The following is a 13,858-nucleotide window of genomic DNA, read 5'->3' as shown; positions in this document are numbered from 1 at the left end:
GGAGAATGGCAAGGGTTAAATACTAAACAGAAAAGCCATTTGAATGCATGGTTGAATCACTTCCAACTTTGGTGACCACTGTACATTCAAATGGGCTTCCCAGGTGATGCTAGTGGTAAAGAAGCCACCTGCCAATGCAGGAGACATAAGAGACATGGGTTCAGTCCCTGGGTCGGGAGGATCACCTGGAGGAGGAAACGGCAATCCTCTCCAGTATTCTTGCCTGGAGAATTCCATGAACAGAGAAGCCTGGTGGGCTCTAGTCAGGGAATGGAAAGAGTTGTACACGACTGAAGAAATTTTGCACACATACATTCAAATGGAAGGCCTTCAATGGATGCCACACACAGGAACTATGAAGTAACTATACCAATAAAATTTATAATAAGGTTGCTCAAAATTCACTGACAAATTTTAAAAAATTTAAAACCTCCAAGGAATAAAAGATTCCTTATGAAGAAAGAAACAAAGATACAGACTACTTCAGAATCCTGAGCAAAAAATAATGCAAAGGAAAAGACAATGGAAGAATTTCATAGAGATTGTGTACTAGTACCCTCCTCCCAGTCCTTTCTTGGCAGAAATTGACAAACTGATTCTACCATTGATGTGAAATCTGAGAAATCTTGAATAGATAAAACAGTTTTTATAAAGGGGAAGAAAACTGAAGATCTTATACTACCTGGTTTCATGATTTATAATATTATGGTAGTTAAAGCAGTCTGATATTGGTATAAAGTATATATCTATATATATCAGAGCAATATATTAGATAGCCCAGAAAAATAACTACATAACTGTGGCTGATTGATGTTCAACAAATGTGTCAAGATACTGCAATAGGGGAAGGAACTTTTTTTCAATACAAGGTACTAGAAAAATTGGATATCCATATGTCACAAATAATAACTGATATCTTTTCCTTATACCATATTCACACCATAACTCAAAATTAGTTGTGTACAAATATTTACAAGCTGAAACTAGAAAAACTCCTATAAGGAAACATAAGAAAATTGTGATCTTAGGTAAGACAAAGATTTCTCAGCTATGATGCCATTAAGGATACAACATTAAAAACTGGTATATCAAATTTCATCAAAGTTGAAATCTTTTGCTCTTCAAAATATACCATTAAGGAAATAAGAAGATAGATCATAGACTAAGAGAAAATATATATCTGATAAATAATTCAAATACATATTATATGAAGAACTCTTAAGACTCAATGATAAAATTTTAAGTAACATGATTTTTAAAATGGCTAAAATATTTGAATACACATTTCATCAAATAGAGTGCCACTTTGGAAACCAGTTTGACAGTTTCTTTAAAATGTAGATGTATACTTAAAATAAGGTACAGTAATTGGAAAACTCAAACATGTTCTTAAGATATAATAATTCCACTCATAAAGAAAATCAAAACATGTCTACCCAAAGATTTGTATACAAATAGTCATAACAGTATTATACATAATAGTCAAAGGCTGGAAACATTCCAGTTGTCCTTGAACTGGTGAGTGGATAAACAAAATGTTTATGATGAGATGGTTGGACAGCATCCTTGATTCAATGGACATGAGTTTGAGCAGACTCCAGGAGATAGTGGAGGACAGCGGAGCCTGGTGTGCTGCAGTCCATGGGGTCGCAGAGTCAGACACAACTTGGGAACTGAACAACAACAGCATCCATACAGTGTGGAATACCATCTAGAAATGAAAAGAAACACACTATTGATACATGCAACAAGACTGACAAATGTAAAATAGATTATGTCTACATGAAAGAAGACAGACACAGAAGGCTACACACTGTGTAATTCCATGTCCCGGAGGTAGAACTGGGGTTTGACTTCAAGTGGGCATGAGGTTAATTCCGGGGATGACCAAAAGTTTCTAAAATTAGACTAGGTGATGGTTGCACAACTCTGTAAATTTTCAAAACTAAAAACATCAAACTGTACAATTACCTTGGATTCATGTGTGGTATGTAAATGATACCTCAATAAAACTGATAAAACTTTAATAAAATAGAATTCAAAAGAATCAGTGGAATGCTTTAATGAACCGGTTTTCATGTATTATTGTTGCTGTTCAGTCATTAAGTCATGTCCGACTGTTTGCGACCCCATGAACTGCAGCACGCCAGGTTTCCCTGTACTTCACCATCTCCTAGAGTTTGCTCAAATTTATATCCATTGAGTCACTGATGCTATCTAACCATCTCATTCTCAGCATTACAGAAATTGAATTTGTTCTCAAAAACATTTACACACACAATTATAAGTCCCGTTCCAGGTGGTTTTATCAATGAATTCTACCAAACATTTAAGGAAGAAATAACATTAATCCAAAAAATAATCCTCTTAGTATTCTGGCATACAAAGGATGAAGAAACTTTCCAATTTACTTTATGAGTTCATCAATACCATGATAGCAAGATAACTCAAAACATTTCAAGGAAATAAAATTAAAGATCAATATTCCTCATGAGCATGAAGACAAAATTAATTCACAAAATACTAGAAAAATGAATTCGGCAACATATAAAAATATAATAAAAAAGAACAGGTGAGATTTATTGTAGAAATACAAGCTTGATTTACTTTTAGAAAATCAAGGAGGCTCAGTAACAGCTCTGCCTGCCAGTACACTAGACACTGGTTCGATCCCTGATCCAGGAAGATCCCACATGTTGCAGAGCCATTAGGCATATGTGCCACAACTATAGAGCCTGTTCTCTACAGCCTGGAGCTGCAACTGTGGAGCCCGCATGCCACAACTACTGAGGCCCACGTAGCCTAGAGCCCATGCCCTGCAACAAGAGAAGCCACCGCAAAGAAAAGCCTGTGCACCACAACTAGAGAGAAGCCCCACTTGCTGTAACTAGAGGGAAACCCACACAGCAATGACGACCCAGCACAGCCAAAAATAAATAAAAATTAAAATAATAGGAAATCAGTGTGACACAATATAACGGAATGATAGAAAAAAATCTTTTGATTATTTCAATAGATGCAGAAAAGATTTAAATAAAATTTAAAACTCACTCATAATGGGAAAGGGAGGGACTCTTAGTCTTCAAGGAAAAGAAGAAAATTTTCTCATTCAGAAATAAAGGCATCTTTAAAAAAATCACACAGCTAACATGATACTTCAGGGAAACATGAATCTCTTTACTCCAAAGTTTGGGGATAGAGTAAGTGTGTTTACTCTCATAAGTTATATACAGAATTGCTGCAGAGGCCCTAGCCAGCGCAATAAAGCAAGAAAAAGAAATAAAAATATTAAATCATAAAAGATGTAGAATGTCTATTATTTGTAAGCAACATAATTATAGACACAGAGACTCTACTTGACTCTGTAACATCATAAATGAATTTAGCAAAGTGACAGTGTACCATATCAATATTAAAAAACCAATTTTATTTTTATATGTCATCAGCAAATAATCAAAAAGTAAAATTAAAATACTATTTCCAAAAATGTAAAAAAATATCAAAACTGGAACTAAAAGATAGGAGAATATCTTCTTGAAGTTGGAATAAGCAATGATTTCTTGCACAACACTCAAAAGCCCTAATCATAAAAGAAAAAACTGATAAAACTGACCTCATTAAACAGGCCATTACAGAAAACAAATAGACAAACTACATCCAGGGGAAAATATCAACAGTCCGTTAAAAGGGCGAACTCATCTTTGGTGATTGAATTCTGAAAGTGGTTATTTCTGTGAGGGACATTCTGAGAATGATGGAAATGTTTTATACTTTGTTGTGGATTATAGTTATTGAGATGTATACGATTATCAAACATCATTAAACAGGGCACTTGAGACGTGTGTATTTTATTTTATGATGATTATATTACACCTCAAGTTTAAAAAAAGCATACAATTTTTTAAAATATTTAAAATTTACAAAGCAAACACTTCTTGCCCAAGAAGTGAAATTAGCAATAAACCCACATATAGAAAGGGGGAAGGAATTAGATTTATGAAATGGAAATTAAATAAATGATTATGGGTTAGGCAGAAGAGTTGTGATCTAGACATTTTGGATCTACTACAGAGTTAATCACCTCTGGGTGATTAAGGGGGAGAGTCTCTAGAGAAAAGAATTTTCTACTAAAAAATGCGCATTGATCAAATTCCTACCAGCAACTCAATCCAGGTATTGTTAAAAATGCATGATTCATTATTTTGACATCTAAATGTCATAACTATCTTTGATCATTTTCCTAGGGGATACCTTACTTAAATGTGATAGAGTAACAGAAAAATCAGGGGGAGTGGGTGAGTAAGAATCTCTTTTTCTGCATCTCTGTGTTCTCACAAAAAGGTAAATATGCTTAGCTCCACCCTTCCCCCAAGCCTCAGGGGGGCTGTGAAAATCCTGGACAGATTTCAGACACTTCAAGATCATTGTTCTCTTTTCTGAAATGCATACTGCTGCTTTCCCTCACTGCTAGGTGGGTCCCTGAGTGGAGGTGGAAATTCCTGTGTGTGCATACGCACGCACACATACACACACACACTTCTTTTCTGTCATCACATAAACTGGTAAACAATTAGATGGTATTTCCCTGGCTAAATGGGCTCCTAAGAGATCTTCCAGTTATTCCTGCTATTTAGCTAATCAATCTTGTCACCCCATGGTTACTGGAAATGTGTTGGCTAAGATGATCAGCCGTGTCCCCGGCAATAAAACTCAATGGGAAAGCAATAAGAATTCTTCAGTTACAAAAGGAGTCCTATCTCCCCATCACTGCAGTCCGTCCTTGTAAAAGTTTCAGAATGGCCTTATATCTTCATTTGAGCTTTTGGTGCTATGAATGGAATAGAGAGGAAGTCCTACCACTAGATAATATCCACAGTGTATACTTTATATACCTTACTGTACAACTTAAAATAGCAGCTAGGTGAAAAATTATTGGAATAAATTGCTTGTTTGTGATTCCTCCAAAGTTCTTTTTCTAGGAGTCTCAATCACAACAATTATTTTTCTGGTAAACATAGAAACTGAGGCAAGGGGAGTATCAGAAACATGCCCAAGATTCCTTTGAATTAGAGTCTGAGATAGTAGTTGTAATCAGAATTCTAGTCTTCTCCCTTGTGAACCAAGAACATTCTTTCCACACAAAGATGAATTTAGCAGCATGTAATTTTCCTTCTTATCCACTAAATGTGGGATTGAATTAGAGTTTACCTAGAGAAATCTAATTTGTAGTTTGGAAAATAAGCAAAAAGCTGTTAGACTGCAATGTTGATATTCTGATCACATTACATATGCATAAGAAGATAGTATCAAGCCAAGCTTTATTTACATTTCCTAAGTGTCTTTTTTTTTTTTCACTTTGTATAAACTAATGAGTGTTGCTGTTAGGGAATATGTGTATCCCTCTTTGTGTAATGGATTAAGTGTGAGTCCTGTTAAACACTAGGTCATAAATCAGACTGTGTTCTCTATGCCTAATTAAGGGTTTAAAGGGGGAAAAGGTAAATTCTTGAATGAAGGGCTCTACTCAGAAGCAGAGTTTGTAATTTCACAAAGGAAGTAGAGAGATAAAGCAGAAAAATAGAGAGCAATTTAAGATAATGGAAGAGGAAAACTATGAAAGTGCTTTAGCCATTTTATTCTACTTTTCCTCAGATTTAAGAATGCTTTACCTGCTAAAAGGACTAGATATAAAGTGAGCATTTTTTTAAATTTAGTGCACTTAAATGAACAATACTACAAACTGACCAGATAATTTAAAATGAGCATCAAACCATTCTAATCAACTAAAGAAGGAAAACTATATATATTGACAATGCAAATAAAATTAGTTACAGAGAGGTTTTGATGAAAATTTACAATCTTTTTTTCTTTTTAGCTACAATATTTCTATAATGAGAGCACATTGAAATCTTAAAATATTAAGCTGTTGTAAATTTCCAAAACAAAAGCAACCACAGTTAACCCACTTATTTCCTAGTAGAAGAATTGTCAATAGTTTAGATAAAATTAGTCTCAGACAATATTTTTAAAACACTTCTGTGTGTTCTGGAGTGAAGCTAATGTTTATCAGCATTTTGACTATACGTAATTAATAATGCTGATACTTGGCTCCATTTCACTTTGCTTTGTATTACTCCAAACTGCTCAGTTGAAATATTTGGGGAGGGAACATTTTGCTATCAAGAGGGAAAAAAAAAAAGCAAATATCTTGATTGGCTGGATTTTTATCATATGTACAATGAAAGGAATTATTTTACTCAGTTTCCAATAATTTATTTTTTACTCAGTAAGTATTTATTGTGGCTTGGATTATGACAAGTAATTTGCTTTCTGCTGGAAATTCAGTGAATGGGGCAGGGGACAAAGAAGATAAGACACCACTTTCATGGAATTTCCAGACTACTTAGAACTTAATTGATCATTAACAAAAGATATGTAGGAAAAAAATAGGATTATTAAATATTATTATTTGTAGAATTCAGAGATTCTCAGCTTCTGCATTATATATATATATATTTAAGAAATAAACATTGCATGGTCATCAAGACCACCTAAGACTTCTCTCATCTCCCCTGCAACCCTTGACTCTATTCTCTTCAACTTTTATTACTCCTTCCCCACCCCACCTTCTGCTCTGTGCTGTGTCTGCTGGTGGGCATGTGTGGGGGAGGGGTAGAAGAGATTTCCTTTCATTCCAGACGTCCACAGGCAATGGGATGTGGGATGGCTGGGGAAGCAATCTCAGTCCCTTATTCCTGCCTCAAACACCTAAATTTTCTCATCTATGGTCAACACTTTAATTAGCATCCATGGTGAAAATTTGTATTCCCTAACAGATCAGTCACGACACAACAACTTCTGTCCCCAGATTCTGAAGTCTCTCTTGTGTTAGTGTTGGATTTTCATATGACATGAACCCTTTTACAGTACAACATTACTTCTGTTTTGTTTTATTTCAAACTGATATTGATTACTGTTTGGATTTTATCAGTACCGAATGCTTATCAATGGTTAAATATCTTGTAATATAAAATAAGGGCTTCCCTAGTGGCTCAGATGGTAAAGCGTCTGCCTACAATGCAGGAGACCTGAGTTTGATCCCTGGGTTGGGAAGATCCCCTGGAGAAGGAAATGGCAACCCATTCCAGTACCCTTGCCCAGAAAATCCCAATGTCCTAGGACATTAAAGGCTCTGCTGGGATTGATGAGGGGTGACATGCACACATGAGGTTGAACTGTTGACTTCTGAACCTAGAAGCAGGAATGGGATTTTATTTTATTTATTTATTTTTTTAAATTTTATTTTATTAGTTGGAGGCCAATTACTTCACAACATTTCAGTGGGTTTTGTCATACATTGACACAAATCAGCCATTGAGTTACACGATTTTAAAAAGCAGGGAAACGCAGGGAAGGTGCTATTAGATGTCAAATGAATTTCCGCGCTATCCCTATTGCTATGTAATTGGGATGGAAATCTTAGAAAAAGAACAATTTATAAGGCAGTTCTGACTGGAACCTGTACTCTTTTTGAGTTACTCTTCTCTCCTCATTTGAAGGAAGGGTTCATGTGATCTTATATGAAATTTAAATGAATGCTAGCAGTGCTTGGTGGATGTCATCTTTCTGTTTGAATATTTTCCTAGCTCTGAATTGTCCTGACTTTTTACTGTACTTATATTTGGAAAAGCTTCTCTTAATTCCTACAAATTTGAACGTTCAAATCCTATCCATCCTTCGAATCCCATTTCAAAGAACATCTTTCTTAAAGCCTTCTTTAATCTCCCCAGTAGAGTTCTCTTACTAATTTTCATAAAATTTCACTTTACTTCTTGTGACATTCATCACATCACATTCATCTGTTAAAAAAGATACTCATGGAATTTAGCAAGCTATAAAAGATCTATATTGATCCATATATTCCCTCTTCACAGCACATTTATTGAGAGATTGAGTTAGTCATAAGGAAAAGTAAGGTTGAATGTAGATAAGTATACACAGAAGAAAAGAATGTAACAACAGCAACAGCATCAGCATCTCTGGAAAGGGGCCCACCTCTATTCTGGTGCTATGTGAAACATATGCTATTTGGGTAGAGAATACTGATCAAATCTTTAATCAGACTTAGTTTCTATAGACTCATTGTTGTTTGGTTTCTAAGTGTTTGACTCATTGTGACCCCATGGCCTGCAGCTCACCAGGCTCCTCTGTCCATGGGATTTTCCAGGCAAGAATACTAGAGTGGGTTGCCCTTTTCTTCTCCAGGGGATCTTCCTGACCCAGGGAACCCCTGTCTCCTAAGTGGCAGGCAGATTCTTTACTACTGAGCCACCTGGGATAGGTAGAATCTAAAGTGTCAGTTCATAATACTTTGCTCACTGTCAAAGAATGGATGTATAAACAACTTTTGTTTTAGTTTTTTAAAATATAATCGTCTACATCTGCTTAAAGTGGATGATGGACTTCCCAGGTGGCTCAGTGATAAAGAATCCGCCTGCCAATGCAGGAGATGCAGGTTCAGTCTCTGGGTCTGAAACATCCCCCGGAGAAGAAAATCACAACCCAGTGGGATTTCCGCTCCAGTATTCTTGCCTGGGGAATCCCATGGACAGAGCCTGTTGGGTTACAGTCCAGAGGGTCACAAAGAGTTGGACATGATTTACCAACTACACAACAACAACAAAGTGCGTTGATATTTTTTCTTTAATGATCAGAATTGGTTATTAAAGAATAACAATTTGCTGCAAAGGAACTGAATATGTACGTTTTCCAAAAGTTCTTAAGCACTATTTCACAAACAAATAACAAATTATATGTTTATATATATATATGCTATGGTCTGATTGCTTTAAATAAGTATTTCTGAATGGAAGAGAAAACATTGGGATGAGCATACAGATGCAAATGTAATATGACTTTAATGTATATGAAATGTAAAGTTTAAATGTAATACACAGGAATAGAGTTATACAAAGGGCTTCCCTGTTAGCTCAGATGGTAAAGAATCCACCCGCAAAGCAGGAGACCTGGGTTCAATCCCTGGGTCAGGAAGATCCCCTGGAGAAGGAAATGGCAACCCACTCCAGTAATCTTGCCCGGAAATCCCACGGCCAGATGAGCCTGGCGGGCTGCAGGCCATGGGGTCACAAGAATCTGACACGACTTAGAGACCCGACTACCACTACTTTCAGTCCAGGGATAACTTCAGTGTGTTCTCTAAATCCATTTTTAAAAAGAAAAGGAAAAAAATGGAGATAATCTTTTGATATTTAAAAACAATGAATAGATTTTTATTCTAATGAATTAATAAGGTAAATATTTTTAAACAATTAACATAATCAGTTCTTTATGATTAAGTACTGCCTCTGCTTAATTTCAAATATTTTTATTACTTCAGTCATTTGACACTGTTCTCAAAGGAATCACCTTACTATAATTGTTTCATTCTTAGACATACATCTTTTCATTAGACTTTCAAGTTAGGAGTATTTATTTTTAAGCATTGCAGTTTAGAGTAATAGAAACAATATGGGATTAGGGTCAAAAGACTTGAGTTTGATTCAGAACTGATTTAGCTAGAGACCTTGAGTGCAATGTAATGTTTTTAAGCTTCATTTCCTCTTTTGTGCAGTAGAGGGAAAAATATATGTTTAACTGCGTTGTTTTGAGGATGAAATGAGATAATGTATATGAAAAAACAAGACTACTATTTAGATACTTTATTATTAGAGTCAGGAAATAACCGTACATAAATCATCCAGAATGAGTGCTCCTTTTGTTTTTTTAGATACCCAAGATAAATACCCACATAATTAATGTGTGGGTCACAGAGCCATTTCTTTCTTGGCGTAAAAATAACTTTACTGACCTAAACACTTCACCAGCGATCTAAGAAGTTGGAAAGGTTACAATAAACTTTCAAGGCTTAACACTTTTTTTTTTTTTTGGTAGTTCACTAGCAAGGTTAACAGTCCAACTCTTCACGCACCCCAAACCTGGCCATTACAAACAATTTTCAAATACACAAGCGTTAGATGAGCAGTTGTTTAGATTCTCATCATGTTTTACGCTGTAGAATGATGACTGGACACTATTTAAAATAACTACTGCTAAGACAACGCACGGCACTGATCCACGGCCACCGCGCTTTGGTCTCACATCGATTTAGATGATGTAGGGGCTCAACATTGTGTCAAGTTGCACCTTCAGTATTAGTTCTATATTAGAAGAGCCCCGCCCCACCCTTGCAGGCTCTAGGAATCTACCTAGCCCAGCAGAAAAGGGTTAAAGGAGTCTAGCAGAGGGGAGCAGTGCAGAGAGAGAGAGAGTGAGTGTGCGAGCGAGTGTGAGCGCACAGGACAGAGGCGTCGAGTTGTGGAGCGGACTCGTACGCAAGTTCCGAAGGCCCGCGTGTTCGCGGTGGCTGGCCCAAAGGGGGCCGGAGAGGCTCGGCCTGCGCGGAGCGGGCAGCGTCCGGAGGGGCTCGGAGTCTGGGTGGGAGGGAGAGGGGTCTCGCGAGGGTTTCAGGGCGTGGCTGGAGTGGGGGGCGCGCGGCGAGTGTGCGCGGGTGTGCGCGCGCGAAGACGAGTGTGAGCGCGGCGAGTGTGAGCGCGGCGAGTGTGCGGCCGCGTCGCCATTCCCCGTGACGTCAGAGTGTATTGTTGTGAGCGGGGCCGAGCGGAGCATCCCCGGAGCTGTCACCGCGGCGGCGGCGCAGTACAAGCCCCGCACGAGCGAGCCCGGCCGGCGCCGCCCCCGCCCCCGGCCCCGGCTCCGGCCCGGCCCCGGCCGCGCCGCCGCCGCCGCCCCCGCCCCCGGCCCGCCCGTCGCGCGCCGCCGCCGCCGCCCGCGCGCCCCCACCCAGCCACCCCACCCCCTCGCTCCATCCCTCCCACCCGCCGCCCGCGCGCCTCCCCCCGCGGAGCGAGTGCGGGTCACCGGGTCACTGGGTCATTGTCTCGGCGCCCGAACCCCGAGCACCCCGTGGAATCCCCCACGTCATCAGCAGAACCATCAATGAGATGCAAACATGAAAGACAAGAGGAAGAAGAAGGACCGCACCTGGGCCGAGGCTGCCCGCCTGGTACGTACCGCCCCCCGCCCGCCGCCCCGCGCCGGCCCGCGCCGGCGGAGACGGCCGCTTCCAGCCCGAGCCGCCGCCAGCTCGCCGGGCTCCCGCTCTTTGTTATTCTGCGGGAGTGGGCTCGCCCGGGGGCCCCAGTGTGTGTGAGTGTGTGTGTGTGTGTGTGTGTGTGTGTGTGTGTGTGTGTGTGCGTGCGCGCGCGGAGGGGCACAGCGATTATCTCGGGGAGCCCGGCGCCCGCCGCGCCCGGGACCGCCCGGGACACTTCTCCGGGTACTTCGCTCTCGGGGCTCGGCCGTGCCTCCTCCGCCGGGGAATTTCCGAGCGCTCGGCCGCGCTCCGCTTCGCTCTGCCGCTCCAGAGACCTTTGTGTGGCAATTACCACTCCCTCCCGGCCCCTCCACCCCCCGGAATTCCATCGATAACTCTCCGTGCACGGTCTGTGTGGGTTTCGACGTTTGTGAGTGCATACATTTCACACGTGCATGCCCGGCGTGTGTCCCACCCGGACTTGTGGGGCGTGTTGCATGTGGGCTCCGTCGTGGCGCCTCCGTGTGCCGTGTCGTGTGCATTATGTATGCACACTGATACGTGCAGGTTTTGTGTGGCTCAAGTTCGCTGGTGTTTGTAGGTATTGTGCTCAGCCCGATGTTTGTGTGTACATTCCGTGCACGTGTGTGTGTCCGGGTGTGTGTGTCTGTTCCTTGAAGTTGAGTCAGTGTCATTTGTAGTGGAGGGTTATTAAGAGTGTACAGCTAGGTGTGTTTCGCTGCTGGCTTCCTGGGCGGTGTTACTTCGCTGCTTTTCCTTTTCTTTAACCTTTCGGAGCTTACGTTTTAATCAGCGAAAGAATGTCTCTATAGAAATGCTGGTGGGCAGAGGGGCGTCGGCGTCTTTGGTTTGATGTCTGTGTACGTGTGGGTTTCTCTATTTTTTTTTTCTTCATCTTCTTTTAACGGACAGCTGTAAACGGCTTTTTGTCTTTTTTTTTTTTTTTTTTTTTAAGGATATTTCTGTACAGCGTGTCTCACGGGAATGTAAGGCATTACATTTGAAGCTTAGCCTTTCAGGCTTTCGGTTGCATAAATTAAATATTTATTCACCAACTTAGTGTCTGTTATAAATTGACCAAAAGAAAGCAGATTGCATGCAGCGGGGGTGGGGGTGGGGGTGCGCGGAGCTGAAAACCCCAGGATATGTTACTGGGTTGACTTCGTAAAGATTGTTTTACTATAACTGTGTTTTGTTTTGTTTTGTTTTTTAAGCTTTTGAGTAACTACATCATGTTCAAGGAGAACATTTGTCAAAAGTAATTATCTGAGTTTGGTTGAAGGGCCTTGCTGGTATGTTTCTGGATTCTGGCAAAGGGTTTTAGATAATTGGCCCTATTGCCCTGCGCAGAAGTGACAGAAGTCCTTCTTAATTGCAGTCTAGTTATTGGTAGCTGAAGTGGCCGGGCCCCTTTATTCATTTTTAGTTTGTAATAGTGTATGCTATGATTTCACTCTTTATCTGCGGTCCTGTTAATCGCTAAATCACTCAGTCTCCGTGGATGAATGGGCAGGTAATAGTCATTCTCTAATGAACTGCATCTGGGAGAGTGAACTTATTTGTAAGGAATATGTGAAAAGTAAGCAGTGTTAAGTAAATGCCAGATTGATGTTATCACTGGATTTTTGCTAGAGGAGAGTAGATTATTTATTGTTTGCTCAGCCATTAATTCAGAATTGTATGGGGAGTGTGCACCGCTTCTGAAAATGCGTTATTCCACTTCCTTGGAGTGGCAGTCAAGTATTATTATAGAGCTTCAGTGTATGTATTTTAAACAAGTGAACAATGAGTTGATTTATAAATATTTTAGAATAATGGTTCATGAATTAGCTATATCTGCCTGCAGAGAATTCTTAATAAATAACAGTATTCTGATGGAATTTAAAGCTAACCATTTGTATTCAATCAGTATATGTTGCTATTCTTGAAAGTGCTACACTTTATTTGATTTAATTGTCTTGTAGTGGTAAATCTCAAAATAGGTTTCAGAGTTACATGTTTTTTGTTAAAAGTTTCATTTTCCTCTTGCAAAGTTCATTGATGGGAAAAGACACACTAGGAGTCATCAACACAAAAGAATTAATGATAGACCAGATGTCTGTTTTAACCAGACATATTGAACTAGTAGTTATGGTAATTTTTCAATTTGGTTCAAGTTATTTTTCCCCTGGTAGTTGTACAAATGTGTATGTATTCAAAATGTGACAGTTGAAATAAAATACTGAATAAAGTAGCAAATAATTGTTACTGTAAATATCTTTTTCAGAAATTTGCCATTTATAATAGTGACTTATGATCATTCTTAACTTATTTGGTAAAAAAGAAGAAATGATTCCATTTGGGTAATAATGACAATTTTTCATATTTTCTTTATAGTTATGTGAATGCATATAGACAAACTCTCTTCCAAACTTGCATGAAAAATATTTTTACTCTTTAAAAGTGGTAGTATTATACTCAGTGAAAAAGAAATGCCTTTTTTTGTGTGTGCATTTCTGTGATAGAAGTCCTATTTTATATTTCACACTGCCACTGCTGATTTTGCTGTGGTGGTGGTGAAGAATTTTTAGCCTTTTCTCCATCAAATGTTAAACCAGATGTCTGATTTTAAAACTAAAGACTAAAGATCGATAGAAAATATGCAGCTCAGTGTGTGGTTCTTACAATATATGAACTAAAGAGAAAGTATCCAAATTAACATTAAGAATAATCTTTGAAAATATG

General features: G+C 39.2%; 1 protein-coding gene across 1 annotated transcript in view; it reads left to right on the top strand.

The window, feature by feature from the left end:
* Positions 1–11,568: 11,568 nt before the first annotated feature.
* ASXL3 (ASXL transcriptional regulator 3) overlaps positions 11,569–13,858 on the top strand; it is a 183,502-nt gene continuing 181,212 nt past the window's right edge. The window contains exons 1-2 of the mRNA XM_065934983.1: positions 11,569–11,714; positions 12,090–12,120. Coding sequence (XP_065791055.1) covers positions 11,569–11,714; positions 12,090–12,120 — 177 coding nt within the window. The remainder of the gene's footprint in view (positions 11,715–12,089; positions 12,121–13,858) is intronic.

This window comes from Muntiacus reevesi, chromosome 4 (genome assembly GCF_963930625.1).
Source record: "Muntiacus reevesi chromosome 4, mMunRee1.1, whole genome shotgun sequence".
In the NCBI taxonomy this organism is placed as follows: domain Eukaryota; kingdom Metazoa; phylum Chordata; class Mammalia; order Artiodactyla; family Cervidae; genus Muntiacus; species Muntiacus reevesi.
This window is presented reverse-complemented; position numbering and strand designations above follow the sequence as displayed.